This window comes from Dendrobates tinctorius, unplaced genomic scaffold (assembly GCF_039654945.1).
Source record: "Dendrobates tinctorius isolate UK_male_01 unplaced genomic scaffold, ASM3965494v1 ptg000007l, whole genome shotgun sequence".
NCBI lineage: Eukaryota > Metazoa > Chordata > Amphibia > Anura > Dendrobatidae > Dendrobates > Dendrobates tinctorius.
In genome coordinates, this window is record NW_027361675.1 from 23,994,027 (window position 1) to 24,018,052 (window position 24,026).

A 24,026-nucleotide genomic window follows, 5' to 3' on the forward strand; every position below is an offset into this window, starting at 1 on the left:
TAACTGCCGGAGGACAGAAATCAAATAACCCTTTCAGAATGATGTCAAAGATGGGTATGTTTGCAAAAACAGGCAACTTAATCTGTTTACTGCTTGTTTCCAAGGAGTACAAAAAGAGGAAAAAAATCCTCCAGTGTTCAAGAAAAACCAAAACCAGGCAAAGCTGCTTACCTGTCTGATTAGGCCTTAATAGAGGGTGCAGCGGACCCAAGTACAATGACAACTGCACAGGTGCAATAATACCAAATGAGACAGCCAGCCTACTATCAGGGATTGGCCGTGTGGCACACCAGTGCAAGAAAATATATTGTCTGTATGTGGCAGTGTTCACACATGGAATGCAGAGCATCTGGTTCACAGCCTATTAATGACGCCCTATGACGGGCTGCCCAGTGCTAACTAAAATGCATCCGGTGTGAATAGAGGCCACAGTTTACAGAACCATTTGGGCCCAACTGCACCTCGAAAAAAATTATATAAAGCGCACAATAAAAAAGCAAAAATGAACAAATAATAAACCATGACCAGCAACATAAAGTTCATATTAACAGCATAGCGTCCATGACAGAGCTTCCCTCTGTTAGGCCGGTTTCACATTTGTGTTTCAGGGCGCAGCGACGGCCTGCGCATGGCTGCCGCTAAGCTCCGCCCCCTGCTGCGCCTCCGCCGGTAGCTCCGCCTACCGGCGCATGACGCTACATGCGTCCTGCGTCCCCTATCTTTACCACTGGGGACGCAGGCCGTGCGCAGTATGCGTTTGGCGGCGCATGCGTTCTTTTGACGGTGCGCCGACCAGCGCCAAACGCAACCTGTTGCAATTTGGTTGCGCTCGGCGCACCGTCAAAAAGAACGCATACTGCGCACGGCCTGCGCCCTGAAACACAAATGTGAAACCGGCCTTATCCGTGTGGTCACACAGGTTATGCAGTGTTCCATACGCAGGCTCTTCAGCCTCACGGATATCTTACCCCGTCAGGGTTTACCTCATGGCCGCTTCACCACGCTGCAGACGTCCATTCCCTCCAGGGAACTATCAGGCACATGCAGCCATTAAACACAGCGTTCACTTGCTGTCAGGAAGACAGCCCCATCTCTCTCAGACGGGACCTTCCAAAACGGACCAACCGGGTTCCTGCATTCACTCTCATGTGACCTACCCTGGCCACCTTATATGGTCCGTAGCCATGCCCACCGGGTCACATGGCTATGACCTCATCACAGGTCCTTCAACCACTCATACACACTCATACAGAACAAGGGGGCATTCTCTTCGTTTGGAGGAAAGACAATTTCTGCACCAGCATAGAAGAGGGTTCTTCACGGTAAGAGCAGTGAGGCTCTGGAATTCTCTTCCTGAGGAAGTGGTGATGGCCAACTCACTGAATGAATTTAAGAAAGGAATGGATGCTTTTCTTGTGAGTAACAGTATAGAAGGTTACGAATAACAGAATATTATAGGTAGATGGTTGACCCAGCTTAGGGGAAGGAATTTTTTTCCCTATGGAGAAAATTGGCTTCTACTCTGTGGGTTTTTTGCCTTCTCCAGGATCAAAAATGCAGAACAGCTGCACTAAAAATAGGCTGAACTAGATGGACATAAGGTCTTCCTTCAGCCTTCAAAACTATGTTGCTATGTTACTTTACAATAGCGTTCTTAAACACACCCCCTGGGTGGGTTTGTAGGTAACGGCTTTGTAGGTAATTGGTTCCGCCTGTCTCACCAGTTACCTGGAGACTTCCCAAACACACTGAAAGAGCACCTCAGCAGTATCAATGCTGATCAACACACACAAGTCTCCATCCCAAGGCCACCCACCTTGAGATACATAACAATCCTTTACTATTCTGCCACTCATCCTCTCTCCTGGGACATCCACACAGCGCCCCCTAGCGGACACAGTGGTCACTACACCACATACCTCCTCCTCTGTTCAAACTTGTGGGGTTGAACACAACATTACACCAGGATCTCGAGACCGGGCACTCATTACACCTTGCCCCACAGGTCGAGAGAACCGTCTCCATCTGTCATATGGCCTCATCCCTACGTTAGGCCTCCCCCCGCCCCCAGCGATCAGAATATCGGTCATTGTCTTTGACCCTCCAGTTACGGTCTGTCTGCGTCATCAGACACTTTTAGTCACCATCCTTACTCTATCTAAGCGTCTTGTAACAAATGGTACCCCACCACGTCTAAGTTTGCTTTTCAGTGCATTAACCTCACAGTTCATTGCACCTGCTGTCTCTGTAACATTGTCCAGTTCACACTGTAATCTACGGTGCAACGTATTGGCACGTTGAGCCTCTTTGCTTCTTCCACCTGGCGTTTCAGCTGTTTCAGACGCACATCATTTCCCTCCACCAGGTCTTTGTACTGCTCAGAACTACGCCTTTCATCATCCATTTGCCTTAGTACAACCTTCAGTTTTTTCTCCATACAACGTACTTGTTTGCTTGCAGATTGTCGCACTTTAATTTCCGCATCAAGCTGTTCCTCCAGTAGTGCAACCTTTGCTTCTAACTCCTTATTCTGGCAAACTAATTGCTGACGGGCACTCTCATTCTTCTGAGCATTACAACGTTCTGTCTTCAAATCAGCATTCATCTGGTCAACCTGAAGTGTAGCCTTTCTCAGCCTGTCATTGGCTAATTCAGTGTTGCCTTGTTCTTCCAACACTACTTCATCAAGCTGAACAATGCGAGACTCTAACCGCCTCTTTTCTCCCAAAGACAGAGCATCTTTACCACTGTTGTTGGCAATCACATCAGCCAGTTCATATCTTTCCTGCTGTGCTTGCCTTGTAGCATGCTCTGCAGCAGCAAGGCAAGCTTCTCTTGCATATGTATCATTTCTGCTTCCATACTCTCCTGTTTTTTCTTGTCTTCACTCTGTTCATCACTCAGGCCTGGCCGCTGTAAGTCTTCGTTCCACTTCTCCCGCAGAAGACCTCTTACAGTTTCTGTGAATACTCCTACCTTTTCTCTGAGGGACTTATTCAGACCTTGCCGCGATGCCAGGTGACCTTTGTGCTCGAAGACTTCTTTCTCTAGCTCATCTAGTCAGTGCTCCCTCACTCTCTCAGAGCCACAGTCACCCCTAGAGTTTGAGTCACGCCGACCATCCAAGAGAACTCTCCAGTTACCCTCTGACAGTGTGTCCACTGCAGTCGTCTCATCTCCCAGCCCACCATCCGTCATGTCACGAGACGTCAGGTCCGCAAGTTGGGCAGATGTACCCCTTCTTCCGGTCACTTCTACTACTGACCTGTCCAGCTTAGCAGGCGTCACCGTCACAATGTCTGCTAACCCAACAGTAGGAACGTCTCCATCCTCCTGCCATATATCATCAAACAAGACAAAGTCCCGGCCCCTCTCAAAGGTATGCACTAAGTTTGGTGGTATACTACCACCTTGGCAGTTAACCCCCTTTGTCATCTCAATCAGGACTCTGTCCACCATATAATTCACAATGACCCCGTGGTCGCAGCGAACCCTGACGTTTTTCTCGGTCAGAGATAAAACGAGCGGAGTTCCTGTCAGTCACCTGACTCTTTGAGTCCAGCCTACCAGAGACTTCTTCCCGATGCAGCATCACGGTACACACCTGTGGCCCGTTGTTATCTGGAAAATACATGCCACACTCCTCAAAAGACATACACACACACACTGCGGTTCCCTAGACATATCCACTGAGGTACCCAGTGCTGCCCCTTTTGCAAACTAGGCCCCTTTCTGGACCACCATCCCAATTTTGGCCACTGCCTCCCTCTGGGACTCCACCCCTTTTTGGGTTACCAACCCTTTTATTCGGACTCCCATGACAGCACCACGAGAGAGGGGATCCGCCCTTCAGGAACAGGAAACCTACAGATTCAAAAGGGCGGCACCTCTCCCACGCATCAGTTGGTTTCCTGTTCCTGAGGGGACGGGATCCTACAGACTGAACCTGGATGGATCCCAGGCCGACCGGTCGGTACAGGTAGCGGGGGGTCTCCTACCTCGGCCAGGTGCGGAGCTCCTGGAAGACGCCACGGTGGTCCTGGATGGGCTGCACGGCGGTGGCTTGTACAGCAGGGAGGGGTGTGCGAAGGATATCCGCCTCCAGGGAAGAGATCAGCCGCCCCCAGTGAGTATGCCCCCCGGGGTCTCCCTGCTTCGGCGGCGCGGTTGCTGTGGTCGGAGGGGCAGGCGCGGCTGCATGGTGCTAGGGAGCGCTGTGTAAGGAACGCCCGAGCGCCCCGCGTGACTTCCAGTTACACAGGAAGCGTGTGCGGGGTCGCGGTGATGTCGGGTCAGCGGTGCCACTGCGCAGGCGCGAAGACTCCAAGATGGCGGCACCCATTGGAATAGGCGCCGGTAAGCGCCGGGTCACCGGCCGATAGCGGCGCCAGCTGGGGAGGGGGACCCAATCAAGGGGGGGCGTGGCATGTCTGCTGTCCGGAGGAGGGGTATATAAGCAGGGCCCAAAATGGGTTTCATGCTTTTGGCCACATTATTGCACGCAGTAATGGAGAGTGAACGAGAGCAGCAGCAGCAAAGGCAGCAGCAACGACAATCATCACTGTCGCCCCTAGAGGACCTTCGGCAGGTCAAACAAAAGAAAAAGGAGTCCCGTGACAGTAAGGAGCGTGCGGGATGAAGTGACCAATCCAGTTATAAAAGCCCCTCTAGACAGACAGGAGCATCGACTGAGAAAGATCCCCCTCATTCTCCGGTACTTAATTGCTGCACTGGTAAGTGATCTACGTGAATGTTCACTCAATGACGGGGCCTCCCTCTATGTTTTATTTTCAGGGGAAGAAATCCACGAGTAAAACAAAACACAGAGAATGCGCACTTTGTGCATGCCCATTACCGGACTCATGCCCCAAAAGGTTGTGTCCCCCCTGTATCCAGCAGACAGTGGCGGAAGAATCGCCCGTAATAGCTGCAAACTTAAAGGACATAGTCAGGGCAGAGATGAGGGAAACCCTGAAATCCCTGTCCCAACCGGAGAGCTTAAGGGGTGGGGACCCTGTGGAGTCAGATTCCTCGGTAGAATGGAGGAGAAATATGGACTCCCATGTCTCATCCTCCTCGGAGGAAGAGGATTCTGGCCGGTTTTGTCTGCCGCTTGACCGGGTGGACAAGCTGGTAAAGGCGGTGAGATGAACAATGGAAGTGGAGGAGCCTAAACCTCAATTACCCATGCAGGATGTCATGTTCGGGGGGCTGGAGCAGAGAAAGCGAAGGGTCTTCCCCTTGAACGAAAAGATTCAAGATCTAATCCGTAGAGAATGGAAGAAACCAGATAAGAGAGGTTCGCTACCACCAGCACTCAAAAGTAGATACCCCTTCGATGATACCTCTGCTGATGCGGTGAGAATGGCCACCAGGGCAGCAGGACTCTCTAATGCGGCTCGTAGAGCCCTGTGGCTAAAGTGCTGGCAGGGAGACATTCAATCCAGGTCAAAGCTCTGCACTATCCCGTGTGAAAGGGAATATTTGTTCGGAGCAGTCCTGGATGAGTTGCTTGAGAAAGCCGGGGACGATAAGAAAAAGTTCCCTAATCTGTGGTCCGCATCCTACCGACCTCCGTTCAATAGAAGGAGATTCGGTCAGGGGAGAAGGTGCAATCCTTCACCTAATAGAGACTGCCCCAGATGGGAGAATAGAAGGAGAAGAGGTTTGGGCTTCATGTTCAGACGTTCGTCAAGAGAGCGAAAGAAACCAGGCCAATGACTAGCAATTCCCGTGGGGGGTAGACTGTCAGCCTTCCTCCCAGCATGGTTGCAGATCACCAATAGTGACTGGGTGCAGAACGTAATATCCACCGGACTCAACCTGGAGTTTAGTTATGTTCCACGGGATACCTTTAAACCAACTCCCTTAAGATCTTCGCCTCTTGAACAAGCTGCTTTAGAAGCAGAAATCTTGAGCCTGTGCCTGAAAAAGGTCCTGGTAGAGGTTCCGGAATCGGAGAGAGGTAGAGGCTTCTACTCTCCCTTGTTCCTGATCCAAAAACCAGATAAATCATTTAGAACCATTATTAATTTACGTTCCCTCAATGAGTTTTTGGTTAATCGCACCTTTAAGATGGAATCCATCAGTTCAGCAATAAAGATGTTGTTTGAAGGGTGTTTTATGGCAGTCGTGGATTTGAAAGACGCGTACTATCATGTGCCTATTACGAAGACAGTGGCCGAAGTCATGGCTCATTTGCAGGAGGCTGATATCTTGCTTGTCCCGTACTTAGACGATTTTTTGATTGTGGGGAATTCGGTAGACCATTGTCTATCCCAGATAGAGAAGGCTAAATCCAGACTAGAGAGCCTCGGATGGATAATAAATTACGAGAAATCCGGATTTCACCCCTAAGAGTCCAAAAGTTCCTAGGCTTACTGTTAAATTCAGAAACTCAGCAGTGTCTTCTGCCATCAGATAAGTTAGAACATGTACAACAGCAGGTACTTCGGGCAATAAATAAATCCTCCATGACCCTCAGGCAAGCCATGTCTCTGTTAGGCTCTCTAACCTCATGTAGCCCAGCAGTCAGGTGGACAGAATTTCACACTAGATCCCTTCAGAGAGACGTCCTAGTTAGTAGCAGGGCCTTAGAGGGATCTCTACAGGGTCAGGTATCTTTATGCCCTTTGACTCTTACATCTCTTAAATGGTGGCTTGATGACAATAACTTATCCTCAGGGGTGCCCTGGGTGACGCAGATAACCCGCATAATAACCACAGATGCTAGCCCCTTGGGTTGGGGGGCCCATATGGGGAACATAGTGGTACAGGGACATTGAGACTCCGAAACTGAAACCTCATCTAACCAGAGGAACTGTTGGCGATTGAGTTGGCAGTTAAACTCATTATGTACCTACAGGGTCATCATGTGAGGATCCTCTCGGACAACCAGGTAGCAGTAGCCTATATCAGCCACCAAGGGGGAACACGCTCCGAGGCCCTGATTCGGATAACGGAACGTCTTTTTCAGATAGCTGAGGAAAATTTTCGATCTTTAACTGCGCTCCACATCAGAGGTTAAGACAACATGAAGGCAGACTTTCTAAGCCGCAGGGCCCTAAAGCAAGGAGAATGGGCTTTAAACACGGACATTTACAACCTGATTGTCCACAAATGGGGTCAGCCGGAGTTAGACCTGTTTGCCAGCAAAGAAAACAAAGGAAAAAACATTCTGCTCTCTGAACCCCAGGGAAAATCCACTGGCAGTGGACGCCTTCCTAATAAAATGGGACTTCTCTCTGGCATATGCCTTTCCACCATTAAGCCTCTTACCTCTGGTAGTAAGAAAGATTAGGGAAGATCGAGCAAGGGTCATATTAATTGCCCCATTCTTGCCCAGAAGGACCTGGTTCGCATGGTTGAGGACCATGTCAGTATGCGATCCCTTGGTACTGCCAAACATTCCGGATCTCCTCTACCAGGGGTCAGTCAACCATCCACAAGTAGCGGGACTCCATTTGATGGCGTGGTGTTTGAGAGGGCACTGTTGAAGAATAGAGGTTTCTCCAAAAATTTAATTGATACCCTCATGAAAAGCAGGAAGCAAGCTACCATAAATATCTATGCTAGAGCCTGGAGGCAACTCCTGTCCACCTCTGAGTTTAATATCAGGGATGGAATACCCACAAAACAGATTATAGAATTCCTCCAGAGGGGTCTCGAATTGGGTCTTTCCACAAGTACCTTAAAAGTACAGGTTTCAGCCTTGGGGGCCTTATTTACCTGTGATATTGCCAGCAACTATTGGGTTGCCAGATTCATCAAAGCGGCTACTAGATCTAGACCCATACACAGGGATAAATGTATACCATGGGACTTAAATTTAGTCCTTACAGCTATGACAGAGAAGCCATTCGAACCTCTAGATTCGGCCTCGCTAAAGGTTATATCCCTTAAGACAGCTTTTTTGGTAGCAATAACATCCACACTTAGAATAAGTGATATACAGGCACTTTCCAGGTTGCCCCCTTATACAGAGTTCTTACAGGATAGAGTAATCCTAAAACCGGACCCGGCATACTTGCCCAATGTAGCGTCACACTTTCACATGACACAAGAGATAGTTCTCCCTTCCTTCCTCCCTAATCCTACCAACCCTAAAGAGCAGAAGCTTCATGCGTTAGATGTTAAAAGATGCCTACTAAAATATATATCAGCCACTGATCCTTGGAGGAAAGAGAACGCATTGTTTTTATCCTTCCAAGGTCCTAAGAAATGGTTTAGGGTATCAAGACGCACGTTAGCAAAGTGGATTAGGGAGGCTCTCTCTCTTGCCTACACAGCAGGTGGCGGTCCGGCTCCAAAGAATCTGAGGGCACATTCCACTCGTGCCATGGCGTCATCTTGGGCAGAGAAATCTGGAGTGTCAATTGACCAGATATGTAAGGTGGCCACCTGGTCATCTCCTTCCACCTTTTTTAACCACTATCGGTTATATATGGGTGCCTCCTCGGATCTCACCTTTTGGGCTAAGGGTGCTGCAGGCTGTAGTCCCTCCCTAAGTTAGTATACATCTCTGTAATTCTCTCGTGGTGCTGTCATGGGAGTCTGAATAAAGTATTAAGTTACGTACCGGCAACGGTATTTTTCGGAAGCCCATGACAGCACCCTTAGTTCCCTCCCTTGTTCACGTATAGGGGTGCACTCCTTTTAGAAGATTGTTTCACGGTTTTACCTTATGTTAGAGATGGTATATAATTTGTAAATAGGATATATAGATTGTATATATGCTGTGCCACTAACCATGGTAGCCTCTCAAGCTCTGTAAACCGACTGATGCGTGGGAGAGGTGCTGCCCTTTTGTATCTGTAGGTTTCCTGTTCCTAAAGGGCGGATCCCCTCTCTCGTGGTGCTGTCATGGGCTTCCGAAAAATACCGTTACCGGTACGTAACTTAATACTTTTGGGTCAGTCCGGCCCCTTTCTGGACCACCCCGATTTCGGTCACCGCCCCCTTTCGGGATTTCCCCATGTCCGTTTTACCGGTCTCCTTAGACCGCAGTTCACACAACACAGTTTATGTCTCTTACGATACCACACAAGTCCTTGTTGGCACCACCACAGCTCCTGCTGTCACCGATCTCCGACACCACCGGCTGCTGTTCACACACCGCTGCTGGTGTCACCTTTGTAACCCCACCGAGTTACAGGAAGCCGCTTGTCCCCTTCGTAACCCCGCCGAGTTACAGCAAACCGCTTGTCACCTTCGTAACCCCGCCGAGTTACAGCAAGCCGCTTGTCACCTTCTTGACTCCCACTGAGCCACCGCAGGCTGAGTTGAGAAAAGAGAAAAAAAACACACCACACAAAACTCACGTGTCCTGTCTGTGTGCTATTCAGGACGTTCCGTCTCTGCCTGAGACCGTCCAACACACAGGGCACACCGGGTGCTATTCAGGGAGCCGACCCTCCCAGGGTTTCCCAACACACCGGCCCAACACTCGCACCTAACCAGGTCCAAGGTCATACCACGTGCTCCAGGGATCCGATTCTTTCTCCTAGAATCTCCCAACACTGACCCTCCAGGACCTTGCTCACTGAACCCTCCAGGTACACAGTCTCTCACTGATCCAGGTCAGTACAACACGAACACCTGTCCATTACCTGTGTCGGCCACACAGGTCCTCGGGTACCTCATATCCACAGAGGCACCCTATCATAATCACCAGTCTCTTTCCCTGACCACGGTCAGTACAACACGGCTTTCACAACCGTCACCTGCTGGCCGCACAGGTTCTCGGACCCCTCTACCGCAGAGGTGTCCTATAAGTCTCTTCCACTGAATCTGCTGTCAGTATATCACACGGCTTTCCAGACTGTCAGCCCTCCTGGCTCAGCGTTGCCAGCACTGCACCATGTGCTTTTTGGAAACCGTTGCCCTTAGCAATCGAACTTTGCAGTCCTCTTCCGTTGCTCCTAGCAACAAGGCTACAACACTGCCCATAGCATTCTCCACCAATTGTAAGGTAACGCTGTCATTCTGGTAGGGGATACTCACTTGGCAGCCAATAAGTCACATCCGGCACAGGTTTTCCATAAAACAATCACAGTCCATGCGGTTTATTTAGGCATCATAAACCATGACCAGCAACATAAAGTTCATATTAACAGCATAGCGTCCATGATAGAGCTTCCCTCTGTTATCCCTGTGGTCACACAGGTTAGCCAATGTTCCATACGCAGGCTCTTCAGCCTCACAGATATCTCACCCCATCAGGGTTTACCTCATGGCCGCTTCACGTTGCAGACGTCCATTCCCTCCAGGGAACTATCAGGCACGTGCAGCCATTAAACACAGCGTTCACTTGCTGTCAGGAAGACAGCCCCATCTCTCTCAGACGGGACCTTCCAAAATGGACCAACCGGGTTCCTGCATTCACTCTCATGTGACCAACCCTGGCCGCCTTATATGCTCCGTAGCCATGCCCACCGGGTCACATGGCTATGACCTCATCACAGGTCCTTCAACCACTCATACACACGTTACAATAGCGTTCTTAAACACACCCCCTGGGTGGATTTGTAGGTAACTGGTTCCGCCTGTCTCACCAGTTACCTGGAGACTTCCTAAACACATTGAAACAGCACCTCAGCAGTATCACTGCTGATCAACACACACACAAGTCTCCATCCCAAGGCCACCCACCTTGAGATACATAACAATCCTTTACTATTCTGCCACTGATCCTCTCTCCTGGGACATCCACAGTCACTACACCACTATATATATATATATATACACATGTCATTGAGATTATGAGATATATATATATATTTCATAGAGTTCTACATAGCAGAATAGCCGCTAAATCAATTGCCAGCTTCTGTAAAATCATTCTAAAACCCGACATGAAATGTCACATGGTTTACATACAGTAAACCATTACATTTCATTTATTTATTTGTCTTTGAATAATAATTAGACTAGGTTTTTTTTTGTAAAATTTAGGACATGTAGGTGTTAAATAAAGGGGTTAATTTGTTGTAAAAAATTGCGCGAGCTCCTGCGGTAAATGCGCAACCAGAGAGGGGAAGCCAGTCAGCGAGGGCAGATATGAATAGCCTTGAGAGGGATCATTGTTTTTGCGCCCCCCCCCCCCGGGCTACAAAAATCTGCCCCAGACACCCCTATAAGATGCGCTTTTTCTGGCACTTAGCCTCTCTATTCCCATTGCCCTGTAGCGATGGCTAATGGGTTAATAAGAGTGGGTTAATTTCACCTTGCTATTGGAAGGTTACATTAAGCCAGATTAATAATGGAGAGGCGTCAATAAGACACCAATCCATTATTAACCCTAGGCTATTAAAGGGTTAAAAAAACACACAGATATTAATTAAAAATGCTTTTAATTAAATAAAGACACCAAGTTTTTGACCAGATTTATTCCTCTGCTAATCCATAAATAAACCATGGACCTGTAAAAAAATAAAAATAAAACAAAAAAGCAACAATATCCTTACCTCTCCGCTGGTCAGTCACATCCCCCACTGCAATCCATCAGAATGGGTTAAGTGGTTTAGAACAGGATCGGTGCTAATGCGACCAGCCGCTCTAAACCACTGCCAGAATGAATTAGTTCATCTCTGCGCAGACTCCCCGGCTGACCGGAGATGAACTAATGAGCATGGGAACGTTTCTGATTTTTTTTCCCACGCTCATCAGTTCACCTCAGGTCAGCCAGGGACGTCAGTGAGGCTGGCCTGAGTCAGACATATAAGACAGTATATGTGTATATATCTATTCTTTCTTTTCTATTTTAACCTGTCATTGGGATCCATTATATATCCATTTTGTAAGCTGCCGACAAAATCTCGTCATACGGATGTCACACGGACGCTCAGATGTGAGAAAATCGCATTCCAATCGGATGACAGATGGATCACTGTTCAGGAAACAATCGTGCGATTCTGGTCCGCCAACCGATTTTTTTTTTTTTTTTCTTCCGTTGTGTGTGACTCCAGCCTTAAACGTATCGACTTAGGGCTCATGCAGAGTTACGTGCAAATCATTCCGATCTAGGACCGTCATGCACGAACTGACTGCGGCTTTCCCGACCTGAACCAGTCAGATCGGGAGAGCCGCAGTCTGATTTGCACGGTCGTCTTCATAAGCCCTTAGGCGCAGCATCTGTACATTGATGATAGCTATTCAGATACAGAATTTATTTTTAGTAAAGGCACAAAAGCAGATAGGGCAGGGTAGAACTGATTTAAATTGGCTACCTATGGGGTAATGTATATTTTGCATATGAGAAATGTATATTTGCGCACTAGATGCCCATGCACTTTTATTAATATTTGTTTTCTTTTACATTTAGGCTATGTGCACACGCTGCGGATTCACCTGCGGATTTTTCTGTGCGGATCCGCAGGTAAAACCGCAGGTAAAGTGACCTGCGGTTTTCCTGCGGATTGGCCAGCGTTTTGACACCTGGACAATGGAATAGTTGTCAACCCGCAACGGAATCCGCAGAAAGAATTGACATACTGCGGATTTCAAACCGCAGCTTTTCCGCACGGAAAAATCCGCAGCATGTGCACTGCGGATTTGAAAACCCATAGGATAACATTATACTGTACACTGCCTGCGGAACTGCTGCGGATCCGCAGCAGAATCCACAGCGTGTGCACATAACCTTACTATATTTTATTTACTCATTCATTCATGTTTTATTATCCCTGTAGGCCTTACAGATCATTAATAAAAGTGATCTAATAGTAACATCCCATTATAAACCATTGCTACCAATTTAAGGGTGGACAGCCACTTTACTTCTTGTGTTTCTGTATCTTTTTACAGGCTAAGTGGCGCAGACTGAGTGTGGAAGGCCCGATGTCCCTGGATATGTTTGAACACATCAGCCTCATGACATTGGACAGCTTACTGAAATGTACTTTTAGCTATGACAGTGGCTGCCAAGAGTATGTAACCCCTTCATATCTATTCCTTCAGAATGACTAATGGTACTGTTCTTCAAGAGATGCATAATGATTGAATGGCGATTAGCTGCAATGCCATATACAGACAATGGGATGGAGTGGCCCAGGTTCTGGGAAAAGCTAACCCTTTTTTTCTTGTCTCTGACCAAATTTGTCACCAGGTTTTTGCTACCCCATCTGCTAGCAGCAGGATGTAGTGGCATAGACCCTGATTTCAGCGATATATCACTTACTAGGTTGATTGCTGCAGTTTTGATAAAATCACTTTTATTTACCAATTCTCTGTATAAGCTGCCCACACTATTGATAGCTTTCTGTGCATAGGCAGAAAGCTGGCAATCGGTGATGGCAGCGGGATTATTCAGAGCACATGAATATGGAGGGCTCATGTCAGCAGCTTTACTGGCCCAATAGTGATAATCTCCAGCTGATTAAACAGTGATTTTATGAAAACTACAGCGAGCAGCACAGTAAGTGATACATCGTTGGAATCAGGGTTTCTATCGCTACTTTATTCTGCTCTCAGGTTAGGTGGCAAACATCTATTGACAATTCCCCTTTCATTTGTAACATACCAAATCAGGCAACTGTTACATTATTTTTTAAGCCCCACAAACAATACAACATTTCGGGATATTTGATTTCTTACAGTTTCTGGTAAATGTTGTCATTACAGGAAGCCAAGCGAATACATTGCTGCAATCTATGAACTGAGCAGCTTGGTTGTGAAACGTGAGCATTTCCTTCCTCATCACTTTGATTTCATCTACTACCTTTCCTCAAGTGGAAGAAAGTTTCGACGTGCGTGCAAAATTGTGCACGATTTTACTGCAAATGTAGTACAGCTGAGAAAGAAGGCTTTGCAGGAGAAGGGCGCGGAGAACTGGATCAAGTCCAAACAAGGAAAGACTAAGGATTTCATTGACATTCTGTTACTGTCCAAGGTCAGATCAAGTGTCTTCAATAAATGGGATCTTATTAATGGGGATTTACATCCCGGATAGAGCCATGCATATACATTTTATAGCCATCTTTCAGTGACTGGAGGGTGCACTGCACCTTGTAGCTTGGGATAAGGTTCCATATGGATGGATTCTTTTACCATTTTAATTAAAGCACTTAAAGGGGTTGCTTACTATGTGGACAACTCGGTTTTACGTGAAGTAGTCCCCCTTGTAAATAAATAAAATAGCAGATACTCACTTCCTGCACCACCGCGATGCTGGGGCCAGCATGACATTGTAATACCACGGGAGTCCTGCAGTGGCCGCTGTTGGACTCCCTTCCTTCGGACAAGCGGAAGTAGTGAGAGCACAGAAGCCCAATATCGGCCGCTGATTGTTACTCAAGGATACCCTGCGCTATTTCAGTGTCGGAGGTGAGTATTTGTTATTTTGCAAGGGGATTAACTAAATTAAAACTGGTTTGTTCAGGTAGTGGACAGCCCCTTCAATGCTATCATCTCTTAACGATAGCCTCTGTACATCTTCCCAATTGGGGCATATGAACTTCATAGAGGCAGTCATCTGCTGAGAATAGAGGGCACCTCTGTATGAATGGCATGAGATTAGAAGGAAACAAGCCATCCTTCTATTACACGGACTGCCATTCATCTGAATGGTCGCTGTGCAGAAATCTGGCTGGCTGCAGGTTTCATTAAAGTCACTTATTTGTCAAGGGTGCTGGGAGTGAGACCAGGACAAACTTCATCAAATCAACCATATCCTCCTAAAAAATGTTTAATTTTTTTTTTGGCCCAGGATGAAGATGGCAACCAGTTATCAGATGAAGAGCTGAAAGATGAAGTGGACACATTCATGTTTGAAGGTATGTTAATGAATTATGCACAGCTCTGAAAGATTAAATCAGTTGAAAGATGCTGTGGGAAACAAAGTGATACTTTATATGTACGCTCATGGCTGTATAATGTCTCTGTTTAGAGCTCTGTTATACTGTAAAAGGGCGCTCATAGACTTCTATGGGGCCATTTCATACCTCCATACACTTCATACGCAGGCATACAGAGTGTTCATAGGAGTCCAACAGAAAAAAATAACTTTCATGCGATTTCATGTTCCATTGATGACAGTATGAATGGGCCTTTTCAGGAAAAAATAGCAATTTGTCTTTCGAATGCTAGGCAACCTATACTTTAATCTGTATGGCAGTTTTTGCCAAAGTCCTGCTGTATTTTCTAAGCAGTCTGACCGAAATATGGACTGATGCAACGAACAAGCATGTGTTCCAAGCACGCCACTCCGCACCTACCCCCAAAACTGTCTTTTGTTCATGTTACATTGGTTCCAAGCTACCACAGTGAGTATTATGGCTGACTAATCTTGACTTATCTGAAATTAACCTCACTTTCTAAACTACTATACTCCAACCAACCCAAGACTGAAAACTGGGTATGTAGACGTGGTTATTTAGGATAAGTGAGTGGTTATGTGATGTTACCCTACATGGATGCATGACATCTCGTGTACTTGTGATGTTTGGCATCAGGAACTTCACCATTCTGTGTTTCCTACAAACTCATCACAGAGGTCACATGTAGTGGGTCCACTGGGGCGGCTAACATGGCTCACATATCTCATGAGCGGTCAGCACAACACAGTGTACCACTATTGAGCCCTGAATAAGCAGTAAACCCACATGTTGTTCTCTCCACTAAGGACATGACACCACAGCAAGTGGACTCTCCTGGATCTTATATAACTTGGCCTCTTACCCTGAATACCAAGAAAAATGCAGAGAAGAAATAAGAGAATTGTTAAAGGGAAGTACAACACACTTGGAATGGTGAGTACCTTGCCCAATATCAATACACAATGGTGGTTGCACTTCACGCTCAGTAAGTATACCACAGAGCATTCAGACTTTCCTCAGCAGGTACGGTAACAGAATTCCTGTAAGAATATTGTTTTATGAGAAGGAAGATTTGATCATCTGTATTGTGGAGGCAGCTTAGAAGCTTATAAAACAATATATATTTAGCTTATTAACCCCTTTCTGCCATCTGACGTACTATCCCGTCCACGGTACCCGGGCCCATATGACCGGACACGGGATAGTACGTCCTAGCGATCAGCGGCTCTCCCTGGGGGCGCCGCTGATTGTGGCCGGGTGTCAGCTGATTATCACAGCTGACACCCGGCACTATGTGTCAGGGGCGCCCCTGGCACATTAACCACTGGCACACTGCGATCAAATATGGCTGCGGGGGCCTGCCGGGAGGGGGCTTTCTCAGTGCCTGCTGAGAGCAGGTGCTGAGAAAGCCCGCAGCAGTGCCTGTCAGACCGCTGATCTGACACTGCACTGCAAAGTGGAAGATCAGTGATCTGACACTTTATTATGTTGTCCCACATTGGGACAATATAATAAAGTGAAAAAAAAAAACAAGTGTAAAAATAATTTATAAAAAAAATCCCTAATAAATTCTTTTTTTTGGAAATAAAACAATAAAAATACACATTTAGTATCGCCACGTCCATAACGACCCGCCCTATAAAACTGTCCCACCAGTTAACCCCTTTAGTGAACCCCTTAAAAAAAAAAAAACTAGGCAAAAAACAATGCTTTATCATACCGCCGAACAAAAAGTGCAATAACACGCGATCAAAAAGATGCATATGAATAAACATGATACCGCTGAAAACGTCATCTTGTCCTGCAAAAAGCGAGCCCCGATACAGCATCATCAGCAAAAAAATAAAAAAGTTATAGCTCGCAGAATAAAGCGATGCAAAATAATTATTTTTTATATAAAATTGTTTTTATGACATAAAAGCGCCAAAACAGAAAAAAAACCATAAATGAGATATCGCTGTAACCGTACTGACCCGAAGAATAAAACCGCTTTATCAATTTTACCACATGCGGATCGGTGTAAACGCACCCACCAAAAGAAATTCATGAAATGCTGGTTTTTGTTCATTCTGCGTCCCAAAAATCGGAATAAAAAGCGATCAAAAAATGTCACGTGCCAGACATTGGTACCAATAAAAACGTCAACTCGTCCCGCAAAAAATAAGACCTCACATGACTCTGTGGGTCAAAATATAGAAAAATTATAGCTCTCAAAATGTGGTGATACAAAAACTATTTTTACAATAAAAAGCGTCTTTTAGCGTGACAGCTGCCAAACATAAAAACCCGCTAAAATTAGTAAATCAAACCCCCCTTTATCACCCCCTTAGTTAGGGAAAGATAATAAAATTTAAAAAAAATGTATTTATTTCCATTTTCCCATTAAGCCCCCGTTACACACTGCGATATCGCTAGCAATATCGCTGTAAAGTCACCGATTTTGTGATGTTGCAGCGATATTGCTAGTGATATCGCTGCATGTGATACTTACCTCCGACCCGCTCCCCCACTGGTTATCGCTGATCGCGTGAGAAGCTCCTGGATCATTCCTCGTCGGTCACTTCCTGCGGCGCTTCCTGTGGCGCCGACGAGCGACGCGTTGAGCCGGGTGGGAGGACGCAGGATCGCCTCGTCTGACAGGTAAGTAGCGACCCCCGTCCCCAGCGATGTCGCTGGTGAGATCTGCCTGTGTGGCAGCTCACTAGCGACCACTAGCGATGCACCAGCGAACCTGACTGCGTCATATCGCTTGTCGGGATCGCTGGTGCATCGCTAGGTGTAACGGTACCCTTAAGGTTAGGGCTAGGGCTGAGATTAGGATTAGGGGTGTGTTGGGGTTAGGGTTGGAGTTAGAATTGAGGGGTTTCCACTGTTTAGGCACATCAGGGGCTCTCCAAACGCAACATGGAGTCTGATCTCAATTTCAGACAATTCTGCGATGAAAAAGTTAAACAGTGCTCCTTCCCTTCCAAGCTCTGCCATGCGCTCAAACAGTGGTTTACCCCCACATATGGGGTATCAGCCTACTCAGGACAAACTGCACAACAACTTTGGGGGTTCAATATCTCCTGTTACCCTTGGGAAAATAAAAAATTGGGGTCAAAAATATCATTTTTGTGGAAAAAAATGATTTTTTTTTTATCTTTTGGCTCTACGTTATAAACTTCTGTGAAAGTGATCACCACACATCTAGATAAGTTCCTTGGGGGGTTTCCAAAATGGGGGTCACTTGTGGGGCCTTTCCACAGTGTTGGCGCATCAGGGGCTCTCCAAAAGCAACATGACACCCGCAGACCATTCCATCAAAGTCTGCATTCCAAAACGTCACTACTTCCCTTCCGAGCCCCGACGTGTGCCCATACAGTAGTTTTCTCCCACATATGGGATATCAGCGTACTCAGGACAAATTGGAAAACAACTTTTCGGGTCCAATTTCTCCTATTACTCTTGGGAAAATGGAAAAAAATTGGGGACTAAAAGATCATGTTTGTGGAAAAAATATGATTTTTTAATTTTACGGCTGTACGTTATAAACTTCTATGAAGCCCTTGGGGGTTCAAAGTTCTCACCACATATCTAGATAAATTCCGTGGGGGGATCTAGTTTCCAAAATGGTGTCATTTGTGGGGGATTTCCACTGTTTAGGCACATCAGGGGCTTTCCAAACGCAACATGGCGTCCGATCTCAATTCAAGCCAAAAAAGTCAAATGGTGCTGCTTCCCTTCCGAGCTCTGCGATGCACCCAAATAGTTTGTTTACCCCCACATATGGGGTATCAGTGTACTTAGGACAAATTGTGCAATAACTTTTGGGGTCCTGTTACACTTGGGAAAATAAAAATTGGGGGTGAAAAGATCATTTTTGTGGAAAAAATGATTTTTTATTTGTCCGGCTGTATGTTATAATCTTCTGTGAAGCCCTTGGGGGTTCAAAGTTCTCACCACACATCTAGATAAGCTCCTTGGGGTGGTCTAGTTTCCAAAATGGGGTCACTTGTGTGGGGCTTTCCACTGTTTAGGCACATCAGGGGCTCTCCAAACGTGACATGGCGTCCGATATGAATTCCAGCCAATTTTGCATTGAAAAAGTCAAACGGCGCTCCTTCCCTTCTGAGCTCTGCCATGCGCCGAAACAGCGGTTCCCCCCACATATCGGGTATCGGCGTACTCAGGACAAATTGCACAATAACTTTTGCAGTCCAATTTCTCCTGTTACCCTTGGTAAAATAAAAAAAATTGTACCTGAAGTAATTTTTTTGTGAAAAAAAGTTAAATGTTCATTTTTTTTTTTTTAAACATTCAAAATATTCCTGTGAAGCACCTGAAGGGTTAATAAACTTCTTGAAAGTGGTTTTGAGCACCTTGAGGGGTGCAGTTTTTAGAATGGTGTTACTTTTGGGTATTTTCTATCATATAGACCCCTCAAAGTGTCTTCAAATGTGATATGGTCCCTAAAAAAAATGGTGTTGTAAAAATGAGAAATCGCTGGTCAACTTTTAACCCTTATAACTTCCTAAAAAAAAAAAAAATTGGTTCCAAAATTGTGCTGATGTAAAGTAAAGATGTGGAAAATGTTACTTATTAAGTTTTTTGGGTGCCATATCTCTGTGATTTAAGGGCATAAAAATTCAAAGTTGGAAAATTGTGACATTTTCAAAATTTTTGCCAAATTTCCCTTTTTTTCACAAATATACGCAAGCTATATGAATTAAATTTTACCACTAACATGAAGTACAATATGTCATGAGAAAAAATTCTCAGAATCCCCTGGATCCATGGAAGCGTTCCAGTTATTACCTCATAAAGGACAGTGGTCAGAAATGTAAAAATTGGCCTGGTCATGAACATGCAAACCACCCTTGGGGGTAAAGGGGTTAAACTTATGAAATCCCTGTACTATTACTACAATGTTGCAGGATCAGGGTCATCAGCAGGTGTCAAACAGCTGACAAGTTGAGCTGTTAGTGTTTTCAACTATTTAACCCCCTAGATGATGCAGTCAATATCAACTGCAGTAATTAAGTGGTTGATAAAGAAAGGTGGTTACGTTTGTATCCCTTTGGCATTTCCTCAACGCAATCGAGTACTGATTATTGTTATGGCAACTTAGAGGGCTAACAATGGCCTCTGAGATTACCAATTGTGGGAGCCTAAAGCCATCCATACGCAACGATGCATTGGCCAACAACCAGCTCAGTTAACTCTCTCATACACATGAGCACTCATTTGACCAAGCACTCATGTGTTCCGCATGAGAAAGCCGCTGGCTGATAAGTTCACTGGTGGTTTATCTCAAGAAGAGCAATGCAGTCAGCAGTCCAAAATCAGAGATGTTCAATCGACATCTCCTTTAACGATCAGTTGGCCAGCTCCCTTGTACACTAGATCAAACCTAGGTAAAGTACGACATGTGGGTCAATTATGGCCCTTCGGCCATGGACCGAGACAGCCGATGAGCTGAAACAGCGGCCCACAGGCTGCACCGTGCCCTCTCCCGCTTGTCGTCCATCCACTGCCGCCACTCGTCACCACTTTCCGCGTCCTCTGGATGCAGACTGCAGTGAATACATAGGTGGAGGGCAGCACATCTGGCTCCATCTTCCACCAACCAACGTCTGATCCAGCAGTCGTGATGATATCATTTCATTGCATCAGCTGTGCACTGTGGAGAGCGCAGAGGCAGAGCGCTGTATATTTAATAGGGGGCTGTGTCTGGTTCATACTCTATATATGGGGGGCTTATGCTATATATAAGAACCTATATAGGGCTAATGCTATGCAGAGCTCATACTGTATATAAGAAGCTATGTAGGGCTCATACTGTACATATGGAGCTTTGTGGGATGCATGCTATATATAAGAGGATATGTGGGGGCACATGCTGTACATCAGAGACTATGTGCGGCACATGCTGTACATCAGAGGCTATGTGGGGCACGTGCTATACATCAGAGGCTATGTGGGGCACATGCTGTACATCAGAGGCTATGTGGGGCACGTGCTGTACATCAGAGGCTATGTGGGGCACGTGCTGTACATCAGAGGCTATGTGGGGCACGTGCTGTACATCAGAGGCTATGTGGGGCACGTGCTGTACATCAGAGGCTATGTGGGGCACGTGCTGTACATCAGAGGCTATGTGGGGCACGTGCTGTACATCAGAGGCTATGCGGGGCACGTGCTGTACATCAGAGGCTATGTGGGGCACGTGCTGTACATCAGAGGCTATGTGGGGCACGTGCTGTACATCAGAGGCTATGTGGGGCACGTGCTATACATCAGAGGCTATGTGGGGCACGTGCTGTACATCAGAGGCTATGTGGGGCACGTGCTGTACATCAGAGCCTATGTGGGGCACGTGCTATACATCAGAGGCTACGTAGGGCACATGCTGTACATGGGAGGCTACAAGGGGCTCATACTTTAAGAGGCTATGTGGGGGCTCTTAGAGTATATGGGGTCTGTGTGTGGGCTCTTCTGGTATATAGAGGGCAGTATGGGCTCATACGATATTTAGGGGATCTGTGTGCAGATATTTAGGGGAGCTGTATGAAGAGGGGCTCTGTGTGGGCTCATACGCTATATAGGGGAATGTCAACATACTTAATTCTACTCCATATTAAGTCATACAATTAATATAAGATACTGTAAGTATAATTAATATGGTAATATTAATATTGAGCAGAATAAGTTTTAACCTATTGGTTCGGCACTTCACAACAGTCATTGTCTCTTATGTGGCCCCCTCGGGAAAATTAATTGCCCACCCCTGCATTAGACTATCAGTTGAACCCATCGATGTCTAGTCTAATGTGTGTGGAGGGCTTTATAATAGGGGAAGATTCTTAAGGGAACAAAAAAAACCTGCCAGTGTCCCCGAAACTTAACATTTCTTGGAAACTTCTTAACCCCTTCAGCCCTGAGGCTGTTTTCACCATCCTGACCAGGCCAATTTTTACAATTCTGACCAGTATCACTTTATGGGGTAATAACTCTGGAACGCTTCAAAGTATCCCAGTGATTCTGAGACAGTTTTTTTCGTGACAAATTGTTCAGGTTAGTGGTAAGTTTAGGTAAAAAAATTTTACATTTTTTGTGAAAATATTGGAATTTTGGTGAAATTTTAAAATTTTCAAACTTTTTAAAAAAAATTTTGTCATTAAACCAGATAGTTATGACACACAAAATCTAATATATAAAGCTCAAGTGTGTGTATGTATGTATGTGTGTATGTCCGGGATTGGCATCCGCACCGTTGCAGCTACAGCCACAAAATTTGGCACAGTCACACATCTGGACCCCGAGAGTGTCCTAAGCTATGTTGTGAGGCAAAATTTTAACCCCGCGCGTTCCAATTCACCAAACAATTTTGTCCCTATCTCCGTAATGGGGAAAAAGTGGTGTATCAAGCCCCGCCCCTCATGATGTCATAATGGTTGCCATGGCGACGCTGATGTCATCATAGGTTGCAAGCCCCGCCGCTGATTATGATGTCATAATGGTTGACTATGGGATGGAGGATGTGTGATGGGTATATGGGCACTGGACTATGGGATGGAGGATACGTATGACGGGTATATGGGCATGGGACTATGGGATGGAGGATATGTATGACGGGTATATGGGCATGGGACTATGGGATGGAGGATGTGTGATGGGTATATGGGCACTGGACTATGGGATGGAGGATATGTATGACGGGTATATGGGCATGGGACTATGGGATGGAGGATGTGTGATAGGTATATGGGCACTGGACTATGGGATGGAGGATACGTATGACGGGTATATGGGCATGGGACTATGGGATGGAGGATGTGTGATGGGTATATGGGCACTGGACTATGGGATGGAGGATACGTATGACGGGTATATGGGCACGGGACTATGGGATGGAGGATATGTATGACGGGTATATGGGCATGGGACTATGGGATGGAGGATGTGTGATGGGTATATGGGCATGGGACTATGGGATGGAGGATGTGTGATGGGTATATGGGCATGGGACTATGGGATGGAGGATATGTATGACGGATATATGGGCATGGGACTATGGGATGGAGGATGTGTGATGGGTATATGGGCACTGGACTATGGGATGGAGGATACGTATGACGGGTATATGGGCATGGGACTATGGGATGGAGGATGTGTGATGGGTATATGGGCACTGGACTATGGGATGGAGGATACGTATGACGGGTATATGGGCATGGGACTATGGGATGGAGGATGTGTGATGGGTATATGGGCACTGGACTATGGGATGGAGGATACGTATGACGGGTATATGGGCACGGGACTATGGGATGGAGGATATGTATAACGGGTATATGGGCACAGGACTATGGGATGGAGGATATGTATGATGGGTATATGAGCATGGGACTGAGATGAAGGATGTGTGATGGGTATATGGGCACTGGACTATGGGATGGAGGATACGTATGATGGGTATATGGGCATGGGACTATGGGATGGAGGATGTGTGATGGGTATATGGGCACTGGACTATGGGATGGAGGATACGTATGACGGGTATATGGGCATGGGACTATGGGATGGAGGATGTGTGATGGGTATATGGGCACTGGACTATGGGATGGAGGATACGTATGACGGGTATATGGGCACGGGACTATGGGATGGAGGATATGTATAACGGGTATATGGGCATGGGACTATGGGATGGAGGATATGTATGATGGGTATATGGGCACAGGACTATGGGATGGAGGATATGTATGATGGGTATATGAGCATGGGACTGAGATGAAGGATGTGTGATGGGTATATGGGCACTCGACTATGGGATGGAGGATATGTATGATGGGTATATGGGCACGGGCCTATGGGATGGTGGATATGTATGATGGGTGTATGGGCACGGGACTATGGGATGGAGGATAATTATAATTTGTTATAACTAACCACAGTTAGTTACTATGCCCGGGCAGCGCCAGGCTCTTCAGCTAGTGGTTAATAAAGAACATTTACCATTAGTCTACTTTACATCAGTATCATTTTTGAAACATCATTTGTTTTTGATAGGAAGCTAAAAGGGTTAAAAAAAATTATCAACAATGTCTCATTATTCCAAAAAAATTTGCAAAACCAATTTTTTTAGAGCCCACATGACAATTGAAGTGACTTTGAGGGGCCTATACGACCAAAAATACCCAAAAGGTGACACCATTTTAAAAACTGCAC

At 46.2% G+C, this 24,026-nt stretch overlaps 1 protein-coding gene across 2 annotated transcripts in view; it reads left to right on the forward strand.

Moving 5' to 3' along the window:
* The window catches only part of LOC141086501 (ultra-long-chain fatty acid omega-hydroxylase-like), a 115,050-nt gene that overhangs the window by 78,390 nt on the left and 12,634 nt on the right, over window positions 1–24,026 (forward strand). For both annotated transcript variants that reach the window (XM_073572618.1, XM_073572627.1), the window contains exons 6-9: window positions 12,805–12,926; window positions 13,621–13,888; window positions 14,705–14,771; window positions 15,620–15,746. In XM_073572618.1, the coding sequence (XP_073428719.1) occupies window positions 12,805–12,926; window positions 13,621–13,888; window positions 14,705–14,771; window positions 15,620–15,746 (584 nt within the window). The remainder of the gene's footprint in view (window positions 1–12,804; window positions 12,927–13,620; window positions 13,889–14,704; window positions 14,772–15,619; window positions 15,747–24,026) is intronic.